Source organism: Oncorhynchus kisutch, linkage group LG9 (assembly GCF_002021735.2).
Source record: "Oncorhynchus kisutch isolate 150728-3 linkage group LG9, Okis_V2, whole genome shotgun sequence".
Taxonomy (NCBI): Eukaryota; Metazoa; Chordata; class Actinopteri; order Salmoniformes; family Salmonidae; genus Oncorhynchus; species Oncorhynchus kisutch.
This window is the reverse complement of record NC_034182.2, coordinates 41,753,783-41,776,043: the sequence shown is the minus strand read 5'-3', so window position 1 is coordinate 41,776,043 and position 22,261 is coordinate 41,753,783. Positions and strand designations below refer to the sequence as shown.

Below are 22,261 nucleotides of genomic sequence, written 5' to 3'. Positions count from 1 at the left end.
GAAGAGTCAACAACCATTCTAGGAGGCACTCTGCCACAAATGTGCTCATTTTATCTCTCCCAGCTCCAAACAGCGCGGTGGTGAGTCAATCTGCAAGTATAATCTAGGCAAGCAGTGAGGAGCGCACATAACAATACAGGCTCCAGACATCACAAGCCAGCAAAAAGAAACCCATGAAACAAGTTACACACACTCATAAACACACAACCTCGGGTGATGGATAGCTCTCGGATATATTAGACACGATTGAAAATTGTTGCGCCTCCGTCTGTAATTTTCTTCCCGCATGTTGCAATCCGACTCAAGTCCACAACTCTGATCAGGACCATTGAAGAAAGAATTACATGTTTATGGTATAACAGAATGAAAACTACATTGATTTAAATTGTAGAACATTTTGCTCTTAAGGGCCTTATTTAAATCAGTTATCCAGGTTTCACTGGTCAAGTCAAAATATAAAATAAAATATTTCTCTCATTAGTTCATATCGGCAAACAGAGTGAATACATGTTTTTGTTTATATCAGCAACAGAGTGAATCAACGTTTTATTTCATATCAGCGACAGAGTAAATCAACGTTTTAGTTCATATCAGCGACAGAGTAAATCAACGTTTTAGTTCATATCAGCGAGAGTGATTAAATGTTTTAGTTCATATCAGCAACAGAGTAAATCAACGTTTTAGTTCATATCAGCTACAGAGAGAATCAAAAATAGGCTTAAGTACATATTAAATCAAACATTATTTTTCATTGCATGGAAATAACATCGACTTATGACGGACCCCATACACTTACACATTTTGATTGAATAGGCAGTAATTATATTACATCATTGTGTTCAACTGCCACAAATAGTGTATCTTATGTCAGCATACAAGACTTGATCATTTTTGGACACTATTCAAATCATGGGTGGAATTGGGGTAGGGGTTGGAATGTGTGGGAAGTTCTCAAAGTGAAAATATGACTACACACACTATTTCGTTCTGCTGCTTGCCAGTGAGTGAAATAGTGTTTTTAGTGGGCGTTGCCACTGAGACTAATGCTGGCTTGACAGTAGCAGCGACAGAACCACCAGAAAGAATGCCGTGCAGAGACTGGTCTTGCTGCTTATTCCACTTGAGGTCACAGCTGGGATGGAAAGAGAAAAGGGAAACATGTTCAAATGAAAATAGGAAGAGTGTTTGTTGCCCTGTAATGTGATTAGTGAGACAGCTGATTTGCTAAATACAACTGGAACGCAAACTCATAAATTAGTGATTCATGTAGAGATAATGGCATATGATACAATGGTGAAGAAAATACAATAATTATATTTTTAGACAATACAGTGGGGCAAAAAAGTATTTAGTCAGCCACAAATACTTATTTTCCACCATATTTTGCTAATAAATTCATTAAAAATCCAACAATGTGTTTTTCTGGATTTTTCTATCTCATTTTGTCTGTCATAGTTGAAGTGTGATGAAAATTACAGGCCTCTCTCATCTTTTTAAGTGGGAGAACTTGCACAATTGGTGGCTGACTAAATACTTTTTTTTGCCCCACTGTATATTTATTTAACTTATAATAGAATACAAATAAATAAATAAATATGTTAACCTGTGTTGTTGACTCTCACTGAGGTGGGGTCAATGTTGAAAGCTGTGATTTTTGGGGCGGCATTTATTAAAACAGTGCCAATCTCCATGGAATTTGGGACGGAGGAGGAGCTGAATGCTAAATTCATAGTATTGATGATGGATCCAGAGCTGGGAACAAATGAGAGATAACATGTTAGATAGAAAGTGAGATCAATTTATATCAACATACAAAATGTAATGCAAAAAAAAAATCACCTGAATTCTGTCACAGTCAAACTGTTGAAAGAGGTGAAAGCTGATCGATAGAAAGGATCAAGCTGGAAGACAAAACAAGAAACAGATGAAGTTTAAACAAACAACTTCCTGTTGATTAAACGCTGACTATGTAACTGTATTCTACCCCTTTCAATAGGACATTCACATCTTCATTGTTTTGGGAGGCTCACCTGAGTTTTAATCAGTAATGCTCGGGTTTGAAAGGCCTGAGAAGATGTGTTTGATAGGTCAGAGGTAAATGTCTCTCCGCTGGACCGGAACACCACAGTCACCTTAGTGAGTGCCACAACGGTAGTTTCAGTGGTTGTAGTTGTGATGATAGCAGTAGTGATGACAGGAGTAGCCGTTGTAGTTGTGTTGTTATTTGTGGTGGGCACTTTGAAGTCAAAAGAGCAGAAAAGTTACTGTACAAACTAATGCTTTGTCTATGCATGTCTATGCTGTACAAGTCTATATACATACAGTACCTTTGGAAGGAATTCAGACCCCTTGACTCTTTACAAATTTTGCTATGTTACAGCCTTATTATTAAACTGATTAAATGATTTATTTCCATCATCAATCTACACACAAAATCCCCATAAAGACACATTAAAAAACATGTATTTTTAATGTTTTCCTAAGTTATAATAATATTTAAAAATGAAATATCATATTTACATAAGTATTTAGGCCCTTTAGTCAGTACTTTGTTAAAGAACCTTTTACAGCGATTACAGCCTTGAGTCTTCTTAGGTTTGGAGCTACAAGCTTGGCACACCTGTATTTGGGGAGTTTCTCCATTCTTCTCTGCAGAACCTCTCAAGCTCTGTCAGGTTCGATGGTGAGAGTTAGTGCACAGCTATGTTCAGGTCTTTTCAGAGATGTTCGATTGGGTTCAAGTAGGGGCTCAGGCTGGGGAACTCAAGGACTTTCAGAGATTGTCTTGATCCTGACATGTCTCCCCCTGCCTCTGAAAAACACATGCATAGCATGATGCTGCCAACACCGTATTTCACCATAGGGATGGTGCCAGGTTTCCTCCAGACGTGACGCTTGGCATTCATGAAAAAATATTTCAATCTTGGTATCATCAGACCAGAGAATCTTGTTTCTTATGGTCTGAGAGTCTTCAGGTGTCTTTTGGCAAACTCCAAGTGGGCTGTTATGTGCCTTTTACTGAGGAGTGGCTTCCATCTGGCCATTCTACCACAAATGCCTGATTGGTGGAGTGCTGCATAGATGGTTGTCCTTCTGGAAGTTTCTCCCATCTCCACAGAGGAACTCTAGAGCTCTGTCAGAGTAACCATCAGATTTGTGGTCCCTGACCAAGGCCTTTCTCCTCCTGACAGGTCAGTTGGCAGGGGTGCTAGCTCTAGGAAGAGTCTTGGTGGTTCCAAAATGTAAGAATGATGGAGGCTACTGTGTTATTCGGGACCTTCAATGCTGCAGAAATGTTTTGGTACCCTTCCCCATATCTGTGCCTTGACACAATCCTATCTCGAAGCTCTACAGACAATTCCTTTGACCTCATGGCTTGGTTTTTCCTCTGACATGCACTGTCAACTGTGGAACCTTATATTGACAGATGTGTGCCTTTCCAAATCATGTCCAATCAATTGAATTTACTGCAGGTGGACTTCAATGAAGTTGTAAAAATATATCAAGGCTGTCAATGGGATGCACAAGACCACAACAAAGGTCTGAATACTTATGTAAACAAGGTGTTTCTGTTTTTTAATTTAAAAAAATAGCAAAAATGTTTAAAAAAAAAAAATTCACCTTGTCATTATGCAGTATTGTGTATTGTATTGCTGAGGATTTTTTTTTATTGAATCAATTTTAGAATAAGGCTGCAATTTAACAAAATGATGATAAAGTCAATGGGTCTGAATACTTTCTGAATGCATCGTATGTAAATTAGAAAGTTCAGCTACCAAAATTATTGGAGCTTGCACTGTAAAATGTCAGACAGGATTTCCCTGTACGAAAGATGTATCAACCCCAACAGACAATGTTGACTAATTATAAGCCACATAAAAATGCACATCTTTTGTTGCTGCAGGATTATTTTCCTGCTGTAGCAAAGTGGCTCAAATTAAGATACTCCATCTGTATGTATGTGTACATATGCACACTGTCTGTTCTGTGTTTGATTTTTTGATTCTTCACTTAATTTTTTCTTTAAAATATTTATATTTTTTGGGCGTGGTTGCTCCAACTAGGTATTGCTTGTACTGCTTATTTGTTGTCTTGTATAGAAAATAAATCAAATAATTGTTCACAAAAATAGCTAGCTGCAGCAGTTCCATTCTCTCAGGTACCTGGGCTCTAACACTAACCTGGAGTAGGGTTCTGGCTGCACTTTGAATGACTGAGGGTTACTTTTTCTTTTTGTACCTTGTTATTTTTTGGACGTCTGGACACCTCCCTGCCCCTCCCCCCAATTTGTCATAAAAAAGTAGTGTAGTTCCACTAGTTAGCTACACGGCAAGAAATGTAATTAACTACTGAAAACACTAATTAGATATGAATTCGGTGCAACTACCACCAAGCTACTGCAAAATGTAGTTAAATTATTAGTTGAACTACATGTACATATGTAAGCATTAAATGTAACACTCAGATTTCATTCAACACTGGAGAAATTGCTGTGTATAATCGTTTTTGTTCACCCAACTTGGTTTACTCACCTTGAACAATGATGGTGGTGACATCCACAGAGAGGTTGCCAAAGGTAATGTTTGGATTGGTCACAGCCTCTTTCAGTGTATCCCTAATGTCAGTAACCTCAGGGACAGATTGAGTGGAGGTCTCATTGAACACCAGTTGGACCTCTGCCTGTGTTTCTGCATCCATACGGGAATGGAAAATAGGTCTGCAAAAGGTCATAAAAGGTCATGAACAGTGGCATGCCAAAGGTTAAAAAGAATAGAATAGAATATAATGGAATATTACGTGAATCCAAGAACAATCGTCCGGATGAAAAGGATCCCATATTTTGCTTTGTAGATCACATCGAACTGTAAGGAATGGTACAAACAGGAGAACATTTGAATGATTTAACACACACAAAAACATTTCTATATATTCCTATCCACATAGCTAAGCCCTAGTTATTAAAGATAGATATTGGGGAATATAAATAGATCTGTAGTGATGGAGACTAATTGTCGCCTGATTAGAACAATTTAAAGATGTACTTTAACAATAGATTTTCCAACAATCGCCAAACATTATTGATGGTCATACACCCAATAAAAACCAACTCTGAATTCCTAGGACTTACCACTGCAGTAATAGTTACTGCAAGTTCTTGGAATTGTGTACTTTGAGGGTCATTTAAAGCTTCTACAAACACTTGTTGTATGACGAAAGACACCACTGGAGCAGGTTGAAGATGTGCAGTTGTAGTAGTTGTTGTTGTTGCTGTACTAGTAGTATTAGTGGGTGTTGTAGTAGTTGTTGTTGCGTTGGTTGTTGTAGTTGAAGCTGTGCTTGTTGTTGACAGTGGTGATGTTGTCCTTGACACTGTAGTTGTGGGGGCCACATATGTAGTGGTTGTAATTGTGGGCCTAGTTGTAGTAATGGTATCAGGAACAGTGACAGATTCTCCAGTTGTTGCGGTGGTAGTACCAGCCACAGTGGTAGTAACAGAAGTTGTAGGAGGAACAGAACTTGTTGCAGGAGCAGCTAAGTTAAAACATAAAATGGACATTTCAACATCTCTTTAAGGCTGTGTGGCAGTATAACACAGTCATCGTAACAGATGGGAGTATAACATGATGATCTTATATTGACAACTAAATCATCATATGTTGGTCTTTTATGTAATTCACTTCCGACAGCCTGTAAACAGGCTTCCTGATCACTTCACATGAACCACTTCAACTGAAAAACATTTCTAAAGTATACAGTACATTTGGAAATTCAGACCCCTTGACTTTTTCCCACATTTTGTTATATTACAGCCGTATTCTGAAATGGATTAAATACTTTTTTCCTCCTCATCAATATTCACTAAATAATAATGTCAATGCAAAAACAGGTTTTAAGAAATGTTTAAAAAATGTATTACAAAAAAAATTGAAATACCTTTTTAACATACGTTTTCGGGAACCTTTGCTATGAGTCTCGAAATTGAGCTCAGAAGATGTCACACCCTGATCTGTTTCACCTGTCTATGTGATTGTCTCCACCCCCCTCCAGGTGTCGCCCATCTTCCCCATTATCCCCTGTGTATTTATACCTGTGATCTCTGTTTCTCTGTTGCTGTTTCGTTTTGTTCTGTTCATTCAAACCTACCAATGTTTTTCCCTTGCTCTTGGCTTTGCTGTAGTCCATGTTTTCTAGTTTCCCAGTTCTGATCATTCCTGCTTGCCTGCCTTGCTGTAACTTTTCCCCACCTATCAGGATTTTTGACATCTACCTATCTGGATTACTGACCTCAGGCCATTTACTAAGTACTTTGTCAGCGATTACAGCCTTGAGTCTACTTGGGTATGTCGGTACAAGCTTGGCACACCTGTATTTGGAGAGTTTCTCCCATTTTTTTCTGCAGAACCTCTCAAGCTGTCAGGTTCAATGGGAAGCGTTGATGCACAGCTATGTTCATGTCTTCTCAGAGATGTTTAATCGGGTTCAAGGCTGGGCTCTGGCTGGGGCCCTCAAGGTCTTAAAGAGATTTGTCCCGAACCCAGTCCCGTCTTGTTTGTGTGCTTAGCGTTGTTGTCCTGTTGGAAGGTGAACCTTTGCTTCAGCCTGAAATTCTGAGAGCTTTAGATCAGGTGTTCATCAAGGATCTCGCTGTACTTTGCTCCATTCATCTTTGTGTTGATCCTGACTAGTCTCCCTGTCCCTGCTGCTAAAAAAAACATCCCCACATCATGATGCTTCCACCACCAAGTTTCACTGTAGGGATGGTGCCAGGTTTCCTCCAGACGTGATGCTTGGATTCAGGCCAAATAGTTCAATCTTGGTTTCATCAGACCTGAGAATCTTGTTTCTCATGGTCTGAGAGTCTTTAGGTGCCTTTTGGCAAACTAAGAGTGGGCTGTCATGTGCCTTTTATGGAGAAGTTGCTTCCGTCAGGCCAATCTACCATAAAGGACTGATTGGTTGAGTGCTGCAGAGATCGTTGTCCTTCTGGAAGGTTCTGCCATCTCCACAGAGGAACTCTGGAGCTCTGTCAGAGGGACCATCGGGTGCTTGGTTCTTTGTCACCTCCCTGACCAATGACCCTTTCCCTTGACTGCTCAGTTTGGAGGGGGGCTAGCTCTAGGAAGAGTCTTGGTGGTTACAAACTTTGTCCATTTAAGAATCATGGAGGCCACTGCGTTTTTCAGGACCTTCAATGCTGCAGAAATGCTTTGGTACCCATCCTCAGATCTGTGCCTTGACACAATCCAATGCTGCAGAAATGCTTTGGTACCCATCCTCAGATCTGTGCCTTGGCACAATCCTATCTCTGAACTTTATGGACAATTCCTTTGACCTGATGGCTTTGTTTTAGCTATGCCATGCACTGTCAACTGTGGGGCTTTATATAGACAGGTGAGTGCCTTTCCAAATCATGTCCAATCAATTGAATTTACCACAGGTTGACTCCAATTAAGTTGTAGAAACATATCAAGTCTGATCAATGGAAACAACACAGATGAGCTCAATTTTGAGTCTCATAACGTCTCTAGGGTAGGGGGCAACATTTGGAATTTTGGATGAAGAGCGTGCCCAAATTAAACTGCCTTCTTCTCAGGCCCAGAAGATATGATATGCCTATTGGATAGAAAACACTCTAAAGTTTCCAAAACTCTTAAAATAAAGTCTGTGAGTATAACAGAACTGATTTGGCAGGCGAAAACCTGAGAAAAAAACATTCAGGAAGTATGATTTTTTGTTGTTGTTGTAGTTTTCTACTTAATGCCATTACAGTATCCATTGACTTAGGACTCAAATTGCAGTTCCTATGCCTTCCACGAGATGTCAATGGTCTTTAGAAATCAGGCCTTCATTGTCGAATTGTTGCAAAGAAACCACTACTAAAGGACACCAATAATAAGAAGAGACTTGCTTGGGCCAAGAAATGCATGCAATGCACGTTAGACCGGTGGAAATTTGTCCTCTGGTCTGGAGTCCAAAGTGGAGATTTTTTGGTTCCAACCGCCGTGTCTTTGTGAGACGTGGTGTGGGTGAACAGATGATCTCCGCTTGTGTATTTCCCACCGTAAAGCACGCAGGAGGAGGTGTGATGGTGTGGGGGAGCTTTGCTGGTGACACTGTCTGTGATTTATTTTGAATTCAAGGCACACTTAACCAGCATGGCTACCACAGCATTCTGCAGTGATCCGCCATCCCATCTGGTTTAGGCTTAGTGGGACTATCATTTGATTTTCAACAGGACAATGACCCAATACACCTCCAGGCTGTGTAAGGGCTATTGTACCAAGAAGGAGAGTAATGGCGTGCTGCATCAGATGACCTGGCCTCCCCAACCCCCGACATCAATCAAAATTGAGATGGTTTGGGATGAGTCGGACCACAGAGTGAAGGAAAAGCAGCCAACAAGGACTCAGCATACACGGGAACTCCTTCAAGACCGTTGGAAAAGCCTTCCAGGTGAAGCTGGTTGAGAGAATGCCAAGAGAGTGCAAAGCTGTCATCAAAGCAAATGGTGACTATTTGAAGAGTCTCAAATATAAAACATGTTTTGATTTGTTTAAAACAAATTTGGTTACTATGTGACATAGTTTTAATTTCTTCAATATTATTCTACAATGTATAATTGAGTAAAAATAAAGAAAAAACCTTGAATGAGTAGGTGTTGTAAAACTTTGGTGTATGTGTACATATGCACACTGTCTGTTCTGTGTTTGCTTTCTTGATTCTTCTCTTCATTTAAAAATAAATGTTTGTGGTTGCTCCCTCTGGGTACTGCTTATTTGTTGACTTGTCTTACATAGAAAATAAATCCAATATTTTTTCACAAGCTGCAGTAGTTCCATCCTCTCAGATACCTGGGCCCTAACACTAAACTGGAGTAGAGTTCTGGCTTCATTTTGATTGAATGAGGGTGTAACGGCTTTCTTCTATCTCCTCCTCTGACGAAGAGGTATAGCAAGGATCAGACCAAAATGCAGCGTGGTTAAATCGAGACATCTTTAATGACGATGAATACGAACAATACAAAACAACAAACGGAAATGTGAAAACCTATACAGCCTGTGGTGGTGACAACTAACACAGAGACAGGAACAATCACCCACAAAACACTCAAAGAATATGGCTGCCTAAATATGGTTCCCAATCAGAGACAACGATAAACACCTGCCTCTGATTGAGAACCACTCCAGACAGCCATAGACTTTGCTAGATACCTCCACTAAGCCACACACCCAATAACTAACAAAACCCCAAGACAAAACACACCACAATAAACCCATGTCACACCCCGGCCAAATAAATAAAGACAAACACAATAATATCGACCAGGACAGAGGGTTTCTTTTTTGTTTTGTGTTTTTTTATATTTTCAGACGTTTGGACCGGATATTTTCTGAAAAATGTCATATGCAAATCTGAAATGTCATACACTACAAACTGCAAGACGGATGGAAATTATAGCCTACTTTTCTCATCCATATTTCATTTCATTTTTGTGCCAAAAAAGTAGTGTGTAGTTCCAGTAGTTAGCGACATGATAAGAAACTGAATGAAATACTGAAAAGTCTAATTCGACATGAATTCAGTTCAACTACCACCAAGTTACTGCAAAATGTAGTTCAATTATTAGTTGAACTACATGTACAGATGTCAGATGTTAATTTCATTACCCTGTTGCAGGAAAACTTCCTGCTATAGCAAACCGGCTCAAAGTAAGATCCACCATCTGTAGTTCACTACTCCCCAACACTGGGATGTGTATAGACTGTAGAAAAGCATTAAATGTAACACTCAGATTTGTCTGTGTATAATTGTTTTCGTTCACCCAATGGTTTTACTCACCTTTAACAATGATGGTGGTAACATCCACTGAGAGGTTGCCAAAGAAAGTGTTTGGATTGGTCACAGCTTCTTTCAGTGTATCCCTAATGTCAGTAACCTCAGGGACAGATTGAGTGGAGGTCTCATTGAACACTAGTTGGACCTCTGCCTGTGTTTCTGCATCCATACGGGAATGGAAAATAGGTCTGCAAAAGGTCATAAAAGGTCATGGACAGTGGCATGCCAAAGGTTAAAAAGAATAGAATAGAATATAATGGAATATTACGTGAATCCAAGAACAATCGTCCGGATGAAGAGGATCCCATATTTTGCTCTGTAGATCACATCGAACTGTAAGGAATGGTACAAACAGGAGAACATTTGAATGATTTAACACACACAAAAACATTTCTATATATTCCTATCCACATAGCTAAGCCCTAGTTATTTAAGATAGACATTGAGGAATATAAATAGATCTGTAGTGATGGAGACTTATTGTCGCCTGATTAAAACAAATAAAATATGGAATATAGATTTTCCAACAATCGCCAAACATTATTGATGGTCATACACCCAATATGAACAAACTCTGAATTCCTAGGACTTACCACTGCAGTAATAGTTACTGCAAGTTCTTGGAATTGTGTACTTTGAGGGTCATTTAAAGCTTCGACAAACACTTGTTGTATGACGAAAGCCACCAGTGGAGCAAGTCGAGGACGTGCAGTTGTAGTTGTTATTGTTGTACTTGTAGTAGTTGTTGTTGTAGTAGTGGTTGTTGCGTTGGTTGTTGTGGTAGTTGGAGCTGTGCTGGTAGTTGTTGACAGTGGTGATGCTTTCCTTGACACTGTAGTTGTGGGCCTAGTTGTAGGAACGGTAGCAGGAACAGTGACAGATTCTCCAGTTGTTGTGGTGGTAGTACCAGCCACAGTGGTAGTAACATAAGTTGTAGGAGGAACAGAACTTGTTGCAGGAGCAGCTAAGTTAAAACATAAAATAGACATTTCAACATCTCTTTAAGGCTGTGTGGCAGTATAACACAGTCATCGTTACGATGACAGATGGGAGTATAACATGATGATCTTATATTGACAACTAAATCATCATATGTTGAGCTTTTATGTAATTCACTGTAAACAGGCTTCCTGATCATTTCACATGAACCACTTCAACTGAAAACCATTTCTGAAATTCAGACCCCTTAACTTTATCCCAGATTTTGTTACGTTACAGCCGTTTTTCTAAAATGGATTAAATACGTTTTCTTTTCCCTCATTAATCTTCACAAAATACCCCATAATGACAAAGCGATAGCAGGTTTTAAAGAAATGTTTAAAAATGTATTACAAAATAAACAGAAATACCTTATTAACATAATTTACCTTATTTACATAAGTATGCAGAACCTTGCTATGAGACTCGAAACTTAGCTCAGGTATATCATTTTTCCACTGACCATCTTTGAGATATTTCTACAACTTGATTGGAGTCCATCTGTGTTAAATTCCATTGCATCATTGTGTCAACAGCATTTAAGGTCCCCAAGAACACAGTGGCCTCTTACATGGAAGAAGTTTGAAACAGGACAGATAGAGTGACCAGATCAAAGCCACTCCTCAGTAAAAGGCACATGACTTGGACTCCGAAAGACTCTCAGACCATGAGAAACAAGATTCTCTGATCTGGTGAAACCAGGAATTAACTCTTTGGATTAAAGGCCAAACGTCACGTCTGGGGGAAATCTGGTACCATCCCTACAGTACAGCATGGTGGTGGCACCTTAATTCTTTGTGGGTTGTTCAGCGACATGGACTGGGAGACTAGTCAGGATCGAGGGAAAGATGAAAGGAGTGAAGCACAGAGAAATCCTTGATGAAAACCTGCTCCAGAGGGCTCAGGGCCTCAGACTGGGGAGAATGTTCACCTTTCAACAGGACAATTACCCTAAGCACACAATTACCCTAAGCACACACAACGCAGGAGTGGCTTTGGGACAAGTCTCTTAAAGTGGCCAATCCATAGCCCTGACTTGAACATTTTGAACATCTTTGGAGAGACCTTAAAATAGCTGTGCAACGACGCTCCCCATTCAACCTGAGAGAGCTTGAGAGGATCTGCAGAGAAGAATGGGAACAACTCGCCAAAAACAGGTGTGCAAAGCTTGTTGCATCATACCCAAGAAGCCTCAAGACTGTAATCACTGCCAAAGGTGCTTCAACAAAGTACTAAGTAAAGGGCCTGAATACTTAGGGTATAAAAATGTAATATTTCAGTTTATAATTTTTTATAAATTTGCTAAAAAACTGTTTTTGCTTTGTCATAATTGGGTAGATTGATGACGGGGAAAAAAACTTTAGAATGAGGAACGTAACAAAATATGGAAAATTCAAGGGTTCTCAATACTTTCCGAATGCACTGGATTAGCTGCATTAGAACGAGAAGAACTGTGATATTCTGATATAAAACACTCACATTAACAACATGTGTATTACAGAGCACGAGCAGGCAAAACAACTGAAATGTTCGTAATTTGTTGTTGTTGTCGTCCTACCAGTGACGGGTGAAGGGAGTTCTCCAGTTGTTGTTGACCTACCAGTTACAGTTGAATTGGGTTCATCAGTAGATGCCGACACAACAGTGATGAATGTATTTGGAGCCGTTGTAATCGCTGTTGTCAATGCACCTGTTACGGTTGTAATGGGTATATCTGTAACCGTTACAGTCGACACACCAGTGATTGTGGCAGTGGGTTCACCAGTTTTCGTCAACACACCCATGACGATTGTAGTGGGTGCTGCAGAAACAGTAGCTGTTGTTGCATCACGTGTTGTCGACACACCAGTGATGGTCGTAGTGGGTTCAGCATTTGTTGTCGACACAACAGTGATGGTCGTAGTGGGTTCACCAGATGTTGTCAATGGACCAGTAACGGTTGTAGTGGGTTCACTAGTAGTTGTTGATGCATCAATGACGGTTGTAGTGGGTTCACCAGTTGTCGTCAACACACCCATGACGGTTGTAGTGGGTGCTGCAGTAACAGTAGCTGTTGTTGCATCAATTGTTGTCGACACACCAGTGAAGGTTGCAGTGGGTTCACCAGGTTTTGTCGACATACCAGTGATGGTTGTAGTGGGTTCACCAGTTGTTGTTGACACACCAGTGATGGTTGTAGTGGGTTCACCAGTTGATGTCAATGAACCAGTGACGGTTTCAGTGGGTTCACCAGTTGTTGTTGATGAATCAGTTTTAATTGTAGTGGGTTCACCAATGGTTGTTAATGAATCAGTGACAGTTGTAGTGGATGCAGCTGTAACCGTTGTTGTCAACACACCGGTAATGATTGTAGTGGGTTCACCAGTTGTTGTCGGTGCACCAGTAACGGTTGTAGTGGGTTCACCAGTTGTTGTCGACACACCTGTGATGCTTGTAGTAGTTGCTGCAGTAACAGTAGTTGTGGATTCGTAACTTGTTGTCGACACACCAACAACGGCTGAAGTAGGTTCACCAGTTGTTGTTGATGCTCCAGTGACGTTTGTTGGGCGTGCAGCTGTAAACTTTGTTATCGACACACTGGTGACTGTTGTAGTGGGTTCACCAGCTGTCGTCAACACACCCATGACGGTTGTAGTGGGTGCTGCAGTAAAAGTAGTTGTTGGTGCATCACTTGTTGTCGACACACCAGTGGCGGCTGTAGTGGCTGCGACTCTAACTGTTGTTGTCGACACACCAGTGGCGGCTGTAGTTGGTGCCACTGTAACCATTGTTGTTGATGAATCAGTGACAGTTGTAGTGGGTGCAGCTGTAGTATTAGATGTTGATGCACCACTCATTGTCAACACACCAGTGATGGTTGTAGTGGGTTCACCAGTTGTTGTCGACAAACCAGTGAAGGTTGTAGTGGGTTCACCAGTTGTTGTCGACACACCAGTGATGGTTGTAGTGGGTTCAGCAGTTGTTGTCGACACACGAGTGACGGTCGTATTGGGTTCACCAGATGTTGTCAATGGGCCAGTAATGCTTGTCATGGGTTCACTAGTAGTTGTCGATGAACCAGTTACTGTTGTCGTCAACACACCCATGACGGATGTAGTGGGTTCACCAGGTTTTGTCGACATACCAGTGATGGTTGTAGTGGGTTCACCAGTTGTTGTTGATGCCCCAGTGATGATTGTTGTGAGTGCAGCTGTAAACTTTGTTATCGACACACCAGTGACTGTTGAAGTAAGTTCACCAGTTGTTGATGCTCCAGTGACAGTTGTTGGGCGTGCAGCTGTAAACTTTGTTATCGACACATCGGTGATGGTTGTAGTGGGTTCGCAAGTTGTTGTCGACATCCCAGTGATTGTTGTAGTGGGTGCTGCAGTAACAGTAGTTGTTGGTGCATCACTTGTTGTCGACACACCAGTGGCGGCTGTAGTGGCTGCGACTCTAACTGTTGTTGTTGATGAATCAGTGAGAGTTGTAGTGGGTGCAGCTGTTGTAGTAGTTGTTGATGCACCACTCATTGTTGACATACTGGTGAAGGTTGCGGAGGGTTCACCAGGTTTTGTCGACATACCAGTGACAGTCGTAGTGGGTTCACCAGTTGATGTCAATGAATCAGTTTTGGTTGTAGTGGGTTCACCAGTTGTTGTCGACAAACCTGTGACAGTTGTAATGGGTACTTCTGTAAACGTTGTTTTCAACACACCAGTGATGGTTGTAGTGGGATCAGCAGTTGTTGTCGTCACACGAGTGACGGTCGTATTGGGTTCACCGTATGTTGTCAATGGACCAGTAATGGTTGTCATGGGTTCACTAGTAGTTGTCGATGAACCAGTTACTGTTGTCGTCAACACACCCATGACGGATGTAGTGGGTTCACTAGTTGTTGTCGACACACCAGTGATGGTTGTTGTGGGTTCACCAGTTGTTGATGATGAATCTGTTTTGGTTGTAGTGGGTTCACCAATGGTTGTTGATGAATCATTGACAGTTGTAGTGGGTGCAGCTGTAACCGTTGTCAACACACCAGTGATGGTTGTAGTGGGTTCACCAGATGTTGTCAATGGACCAGTAATGGTTGTCATGGGTTCACTAGTAGTTGTCGTCAACACACCCATGCCGGTTGTAGTGGGTGCTGCAGTAACAGTAGTTGTTGGTGCATCACTTGTTGTCGACACACCAGTGACGGCTGTAGTGGCTGCGGCTCTAACCGTTTTTGGCGACACACCAGTGGCGGTTAAATTGGATAAAGCTGTAACCATTGTTGTTGATGAATCAGTGAGAGTTGTAGTGGTTGTAGCTGTAGTAGTAGTTGTTGATGCACCACTCATTGTTGACACACTGGTGACGGTTGCCGTGGGTTCACCAGTTGTTGTCGACACACCAGTGAAAGTTGTAGTGGGTTCAACAGTTGTTGTCGGTGCATCAGTAACGGTTGTAGTGGGTTCAACAGTTGTTGTCGACACACCTGTGATTGTTGTAGTAGTTGCTGCAGTAACAGTAGTTGTGGATTCGTAACTTGTTGTCGACACACCAACAACGGCTGAAGAAGGTTCACCAGTTGTTGTTGATGCCCCAGTGATGATTGTAGTGGCTTCAGCTGTAAACTTTGTTACCGACACACCAGTGACTGTTGTAGTGGATTCACTAGTTATTGTCAATGTTTCAGTGGGTTCACCAGTTGCTGTTGATGAATCAGTGATGGTTGTAGTGGGTTCAGAAGTTATTGTTGATGAATCAGTTATGGTTGTAGTGGGTTCACCTGTTGTTGTTGATGAATCAGTGATGGTTGTAGTGGGTTCAGAAGTTATTGTTGATGAATCAGTTATGGTTGTAGTGGGTTCACCTGTTGTTGTCGGTGCATCAATGACAGCTGCAGCGGGTTCGGCTGTAACAGCAGTTGTTGATGCATCACTCATTGTCGACACACTGGTGACGGATGTAGTGGGTTCACCAGTTCTTGTCGATAAGCCACTCGTTGTTATTGCACTGGTAAGAGTTTTTGTGGCTGCAGTTGTAACAGAAAAAGGAAACACGATCAAATGAAAATACGACGAGTGTTTGTTGCCCTGTAATGTAATGACACATGATACAATGCTGTACAAAATGCACGGCGTACAAACTGTTCATTTACCAAATATATATATATAAGGATATAATTAATAAATGTGTTTACCTGTGCTGTTGACCGTCACTGAGTTGGGGTCAATATTGAAAGCTGTGATGTTTGGGGCAGCATTTATCAAAACAGTGCCAATCTCTGTGATATTAGGGACCGAGGGGGAGCTGAATGCTACATTTACAGTATTGATGATGGATCCAGAGCTGAGAACAAATGAGAGACAACATGTTAGATAGAAAGTGACATCAATTTAAATCAACACACAACATGTAATGCAAAGAAATCACCTGAATTCTGTCACATCCAAACTGTTGAAAGAGGTGAAAGCCGATCGATAGAAAGGTTCAAGCTGGAAGGCAAAACAAGAAACAGATGATTTTTATACAAACAACTTCCTGTTGATTAAAAGCTGAGTGTGTTACTATATTCTACCCCTCTTGTTTGGACATTCACATCTTCATTGTTTTGGGAGGCTCACCTGAGTTTTAATCAGTAATGCTCTTGTTTGAAAGGCCTGAGAAGATGGATTTGATAGATCAGAGGTAAATGTCTCTCCTCTGGACCTGAACACCACAGGAACCCTAGTGATTGCAACAGCGGTAGTTGCAGTTGTCGGGACGATGGCAGTAGTGATGACAGGAGTAGCCGTTGTCGTTGTGTTGACATTTGATGCACTAGTGACGGTTGTTGTGGGTGCAGCTGTAGCCGTTGTTGCTGATGTACCAGTGACGGATGTAGTGGGTGACGCTGTAACCATTTTTGTCAACACACTAGTGAATATTGTAGTGGGTTCACCAGTTGTTTTTGTTGACTCAGCTGTAGTTGATGAATCAGTTACGGTTGTAGTGGGTTCAGAAGTTGTTGTTGATGCCCCAGTAACAGTTGTAGTGGGTTCACCAGTTGTTGTTGATGCCCCAGTGACAGTTGTAGTGGGTTCACCAGTTGTTGTTGATGCCCCAGTGACAGTTGTAGTGGGTTCACCAGTTGTTTTTGTTGACTTAGTGATGGTTGTGGTGGGTTCACCAGTTGTTTTTGTTGACTCAGTGATGGTTGTGGTGGGGTCACCAGTTGTTGTTGATACAACAGTGACAGTTGTAGTGGGTTCACCAGTTGTTTTTGTTGACTCAGTGATGGTTGTGGTGGGGTCACCAGTTGTTGTTGATACAACAGTGACAGTTGTAGTGGGTTCACCAGTTGTTTTTGTTGACTCAGTGATGGTTGTGGTGGGTTCACCAGTTGTTTTTGTTGACTCAGTGATGGTTGTGGCGGGTTCACCAGTTGTTTTTGTTGACTCAGTGATGGTTGTTGTGGGTTCACCAGTTGTTTTTGTTGACTCAGTGATGGTTGTAGTGGGTTCATCAATTGTTTTTGTTGACTCAGTGATGGTTGTGGTGGGGTCACCAGTTGTTGTCAATGCACCTGTTAATGTTGTAATTGGTACATCTGTCACCATTGTTGTCGACACACCACTGATGGATGTAGTGGGTTCACCAGTTGTTGTCGATGCCCCAGTAACAGTTGTAGTGGGTTCACCAGTTGTTATCGACACAACAGTGACAGTTGTAGTGGGTTCACCACTTGTTTTTGTTGACTCAGTGATGGTTGTAGTGGAAGAACCAGCTGTTGTTGATGAAACAGTAACAGTTGTAGTGGGTTCATCAGTTTCTGTCGATGGACCAGGGACTGCTATAGTGGGTTCACCAGTTGATTTTGATGACACAGTGATGATTGTAGTGGGGTCACCAGTTGTTGATGACACACCAGTGACTGTTGATGTGGGTTGAACAGTTGTTTTGGTTGACTCGGTGATGGTTGTAGTGGGTTCACCAGTTGTTGTTGATGTCCCAGTAACAGTTGTAGTGGGTTCACCAGTTGTTGTTGATACAACAGTGACAGTTGTAGTGGGTTCACCAGTTGATTTTGTTGACTCAGTGATGGTTGTGGTGGGTTCACCAGTTGTTCTTGTTGACTCAGTGATGGTTGTGGTGGGTTCACCAGTTGTTTTTGTTGACTCAGTGATGGTTGTAGTGGGTTCACCAGTTGTTTTTGTTGACTCAGTGATGGTTGTGGTGGGGTCACCAGTTGTTGCCAATGCACCTGTTAATGTTGTAATTGGTACATCTGTCACCATTGTTGTCGACACACCACTGACAGTTGTAGTGGGTTCACCAGTTGTTGTCGACACAGCAGTGACTGTTGTTGTGGGTTCACCAGTTGTTGTCGACACAGCAGTGACTGTTGTTGTGGGTTGAACAGTTGTTTTTGTTGACTCAGAGATGGTCATAGTGAGTTCACCAGTTGTTGTAGATGAACCAGTGACTGATCTACTTTGTTCACCAGTTGTTTTTGTAGACTCAGTGATGGTTTTAATGGGTTCACCAGTTGTTGTTGATGTCCCAGTAACAGTTGTAGTGGGTTCACCAGTTGTTGTTGATACAACAGTGACAGTTGTAGTGGGTTCACCAGTTGTTTTTGTTGACTCAGTGATGGTTGTGGTGGGTTCATCAGTTGTTGTTGATGCCCCAGTAACAGTTGTAGTGGGTTCACCAGTTGTTGTCGACACAACAGTTACTGTTGTTGTGGGTTCACCAGTTGTTTTTGTTGACTCAGTGATGGTTGTAGTGGGTTCACCAGTTGTTGATGACACACCAGTGATGGTTGTAGAAGGTTCATTTGTTGTTGCCGAAACACCAGTGACTGTCGTAGTGGGTTCACCAGTTGTTGTTGATGGCAAAGTAACAGTTGTAGTGGGTTCACCAGTTGTTGTTGACACAACAGTGACAGTTGTAGTGGGTTCACCAGTTGTTTTTGTTGACTCAGTGATGGTTGTGGTGGGTTCATCAGTTGTTGTTGATGAAACCGTGACAGAAGTAGTTGGTTCCCCAGATGTTGTCAATGCACCTGTTAATTTTGTAATTGGTACATCTGTCACCATTGTTGTCGACACACCACTGACAGTTGTAGTGGGTTCACCACTTCTTTTTGTTGACTCAGTGATGGTTGTAGTGGAAGAACCAGCTGTTGTTGATGAAACAGTAACAGTTGTAGTGGGTTCATCAGTTTCTGTCGATGGACCAGGGACTGCTATAGTGGGTTCACCAGTTGATTTTGATGACACAGTGATGATTGTAGTGGGGTCACCAGTTGTTGATGACACACCAGTGACTGTTGATGTGGGTTGAACAGTTGTTTTGGTTGACTCAGTGATGGTTGTAGTGGGTTCACCAGTTGTTGTTGATGCCCCAGTAACAGTTGTAGTGGGTTCACCAGTTGTTGTTGATACAACAGTGACAGTTGTAGTGGGTTCACCAGTTGTTTTTGTTGACTCAGTGATGGTTGTGGTGGGTTCACCAGTTGTTTTTGTTGACTCAGTGATGGTTGTGGTGGGTTCACCAGTTGTTTTTGTTGACTCAGTGATGGTTGTAGTGGGTTCACCAGTTGTTTTTGTTGACTCAGTGATGGTTGTGGTGGGGTCACCAGTTGTTGCCAATGCACCTGTTAATGTTGTAATTGGTACATCTGTCACCATTGTTGTCGACACACCACTGACAGTTGTAGTGGGTTCACCAGTTGTTGTCGACACAGCAGTGACTGTTGTTGTGGGTTCACCAGTTGTTGTCGACACAGCAGTGACTGTTGTTGTGGGTTCACCACTTCTTTTTGTTGACTCAGTGATGGTTGTAGTGGAAGAACCAGCTGTTGTTGATGAAACAGTAACAGTTGTAGTGGGTTCATCAGTTTCTGTCGATGGACCAGGGACTGCTATAGTGGGTTCACCAGTTGATTTTGATGACACAGTGATGATTGTAGTGGGGTCACCAGTTGTTGATGACACACCAGTGACTGTTGATGTGGGTTGAACAGTTGTTTTGGTTGACTCAGTGATGGTTGTAGTGGGTTCACCAGTTGTTGTTGATGCCCCAGTAACAGTTGTAGTGGGTTCACCAGTTGTTGTTGATACAACAGTGACAGTTGTAGTGGGTTCACCAGTTGTTTTTGTTGACTCAGTGATGGTTGTGGTGGGTTCACCAGTTGTTTTTGTTGACTCAGTGATGGTTGTGGTGGGTTCACCAGTTGTTTTTGTTGACTCAGTGATGGTTGTAGTGGGTTCACCAGTTGTTTTTGTTGACTCAGTGATGGTTGTGGTGGGGTCACCAGTTGTTGCCAATGCACCTGTTAATGTTGTAATTGGTACATCTGTCACCATTGTTGTCGACACACCACTGACAGTTGTAGTGGGTTCACCAGTTGTTGTCGACACAGCAGTGACTGTTGTTGTGGGTTCACCAGTTGTTGTCGACACAGCAGTGACTGTTGTTGTGGGTTGAACAGTTGTTTTTGTTGACTCAGAGATGGTCATAGTGAGTTCACCAGTTGTTGTAGATGAACCAGTGACTGATCTACTTTGTTCACCAGTTGTTTTTGTAGACTCAGTGATGGTTTTAATGGGTTCACCAGTTGTTGTTGATGTCCCAGTAACAGTTGTAGTGGGTTCACCAGTTGTTGTTGATACAACAGTGACAGTTGTAGTGGGTTCACCAGTTGTTTTTGTTGACTCAGTGATGGTTGTGGTGGGTTCATCAGTTGTTGTTGATGCCCCAGTAACAGTTGTAGTGGGTTCACCAGTTGTTGTCGACACAACAGTTACTGTTGTTGTGGGTTCACCAGTTGTTTTTGTTGACTCAGTGATGGTTGTAGTGGGTTCACCAGTTGTTGATGACACACCAGTGATGGTTGTAGAAGGTTCATTTGTTGTTGCCGAAACACCAGTGACTGTCGTAGTGGGTTCACCAGTTGTTGTTGATGGCAAAGTAACAGTTGTAGTGGGTTCACCAGTTGTTGTTGACACAACAGTGACAGTTGTAGTGGGTTCACCAGTTGTTTTTGTTGACTCAGTGATGGTTGTGGTGGGTTCATCAGTTGTTGTTGATGAAACCGTGACAGAAGTAGTTGGTTCCCCAGATGTTGTCAATGCACCTGTTAATTTTGTAATTGGTACAGCTGTCACCATTGTTGTCGACACACCACTGACAGTTGTAGTGGGTTCACCACTTGTTTTTGTTGACTCAGTGATGGTTGTAGTGGAAGAACCAGCTGTTGTTGATGAAACAGTAACAGTTGTAGTGGGTTCATCAGTTTCTGTCGATGGACCAGGGACTGCTATAGTGGGTTCACCAGTTGATTTTGATGACACAGTGATGATTGTAGTGGGGTCACCAGTTGTTGATGACACACCAGTGACTGTTGATGTGGGTTGAACAGTTGTTTTGGTTGACTCAGTGATGGTTGTAGTGGGTTCACCAGTTGTTGTTGATGCCCCAGTAACAGTTGTAGTGGGTTCACCAGTTGTTGTTGATACAACAGTGACAGTTGTAGTGGGTTCACCAGTTGTTTTTGTTGACTCAGTGATGGTTGTGGTGGGTTCACCAGTTGTTTTTGTTGACTCAGTGATGGTTGTGGTGGGTTCACCAGTTGTTTTTGTTGACTCAGTGATGGTTGTAGTGGGTTCACCAGTTGTTTTTGTTGACTCAGTGATGGTTGTGGTGGGGTCACCAGTTGTTGCCAATGCACCTGTTAATGTTGTAATTGGTACATCTGTCACCATTGTTGTCGACACACCACTGACAGTTGTAGTGGGTTCACCAGTTGTTGTCGACACAGCAGTGACTGTTGTTGTGGGTTCACCAGTTGTTGTCGACACAGCAGTGACTGTTGTTGTGGGTTGAACAGTTGTTTTTGTTGACTCAGAGATGGTCATAGTGAGTTCACCAGTTGTTGTAGATGAACCAGTGACTGATCTACTTTGTTCACCAGTTGTTTTTGTAGACTCAGTGATGGTTTTAATGGGTTCACCAGTTGTTGTTGATGTCCCAGTAACAGTTGTAGTGGGTTCACCAGTTGTTGTTGATACAACAGTGACAGTTGTAGTGGGTTCACCAGTTGTTTTTGTTGACTCAGTGATGGTTGTGGTGGGTTCATCAGTTGTTGTTGATGCCCCAGTAACAGTTGTAGTGGGTTCACCAGTTGTTGTCGACACAACAGTTACTGTTGTTGTGGGTTCACCAGTTGTTTTTGTTGACTCAGTGATGGTTGTAGTGGGTTCACCAGTTGTTGATGACACACCAGTGATGGTTGTAGAAGGTTCATTTGTTGTTGCCGAAACACCAGTGACTGTCGTAGTGGGTTCACCAGTTGTTGTTGATGGCAAAGTAACAGTTGTAGTGGGTTCACCAGTTGTTGTTGACACAACAGTGACAGTTGTAGTGGGTTCACCAGTTGTTTTTGTTGACTCAGTGATGGTTGTGGTGGGTTCATCAGTTGTTGTTGATGAAA

At 42.0% G+C, this 22,261-nt stretch overlaps 1 protein-coding gene across 2 annotated transcripts; it reads right to left on the bottom strand.

Annotated features, from left to right (window-relative positions):
- Window positions 1-533: 533 nt before the first annotated feature.
- LOC116375313 (mucin-2) lies at window positions 534-16,910 on the bottom strand. 2 transcript variants are annotated; one of them, XM_031832611.1, is made up of 14 exons: window positions 16,407-16,910; window positions 16,216-16,277; window positions 15,983-16,131; window positions 15,653-15,814; window positions 10,431-10,801; window positions 10,106-10,170; window positions 9,841-10,025; window positions 5,129-5,532; window positions 4,798-4,862; window positions 4,533-4,717; window positions 2,031-2,236; window positions 1,840-1,901; window positions 1,604-1,752; window positions 534-1,132 (listed from the first exon to the last, which is right to left on the bottom strand). In XM_031832611.1, exons 1-14 carry the CDS (start codon window positions 16,683-16,685, stop codon window positions 1,041-1,043), a joined length of 2,436 nt encoding a protein of 811 aa, XP_031688471.1. In that variant the 5' UTR covers window positions 16,686-16,910; the 3' UTR covers window positions 534-1,040. The 2 variants fall into 2 exon arrangements, with proteins under 2 accessions (XP_031688471.1, XP_031688470.1); XM_031832610.1 differs by lacking the exons at window positions 15,653-15,814; window positions 15,983-16,131; window positions 16,216-16,277; window positions 16,407-16,910 and adding an exon at window positions 12,416-15,645.
- Between the last annotated feature and the right edge of the window lie 5,351 nt (window positions 16,911-22,261).

Bases quoted from the DNA above. Each gene is read 5' to 3' on its own strand.
- LOC116375313 (XM_031832610.1), bottom strand. From the start codon at position 15,137: ATGAGTGGTGCATCAACAACTACTACTACAGCTACAACCACTACAACT. The intron at 5,533-9,840 runs GTGAGTAAAACC...GTTTTAACTTAG, and splicing joins TACCACCATCATTGTTAAAG to CTGCTCCTGCAACAAGTTCT. The intron at 1,753-1,839 runs GTGATTTTTTTT...ATTTGTTCCCAG, and splicing joins TTGACTGTGACAGAATTCAG to CTCTGGATCCATCATCAATA.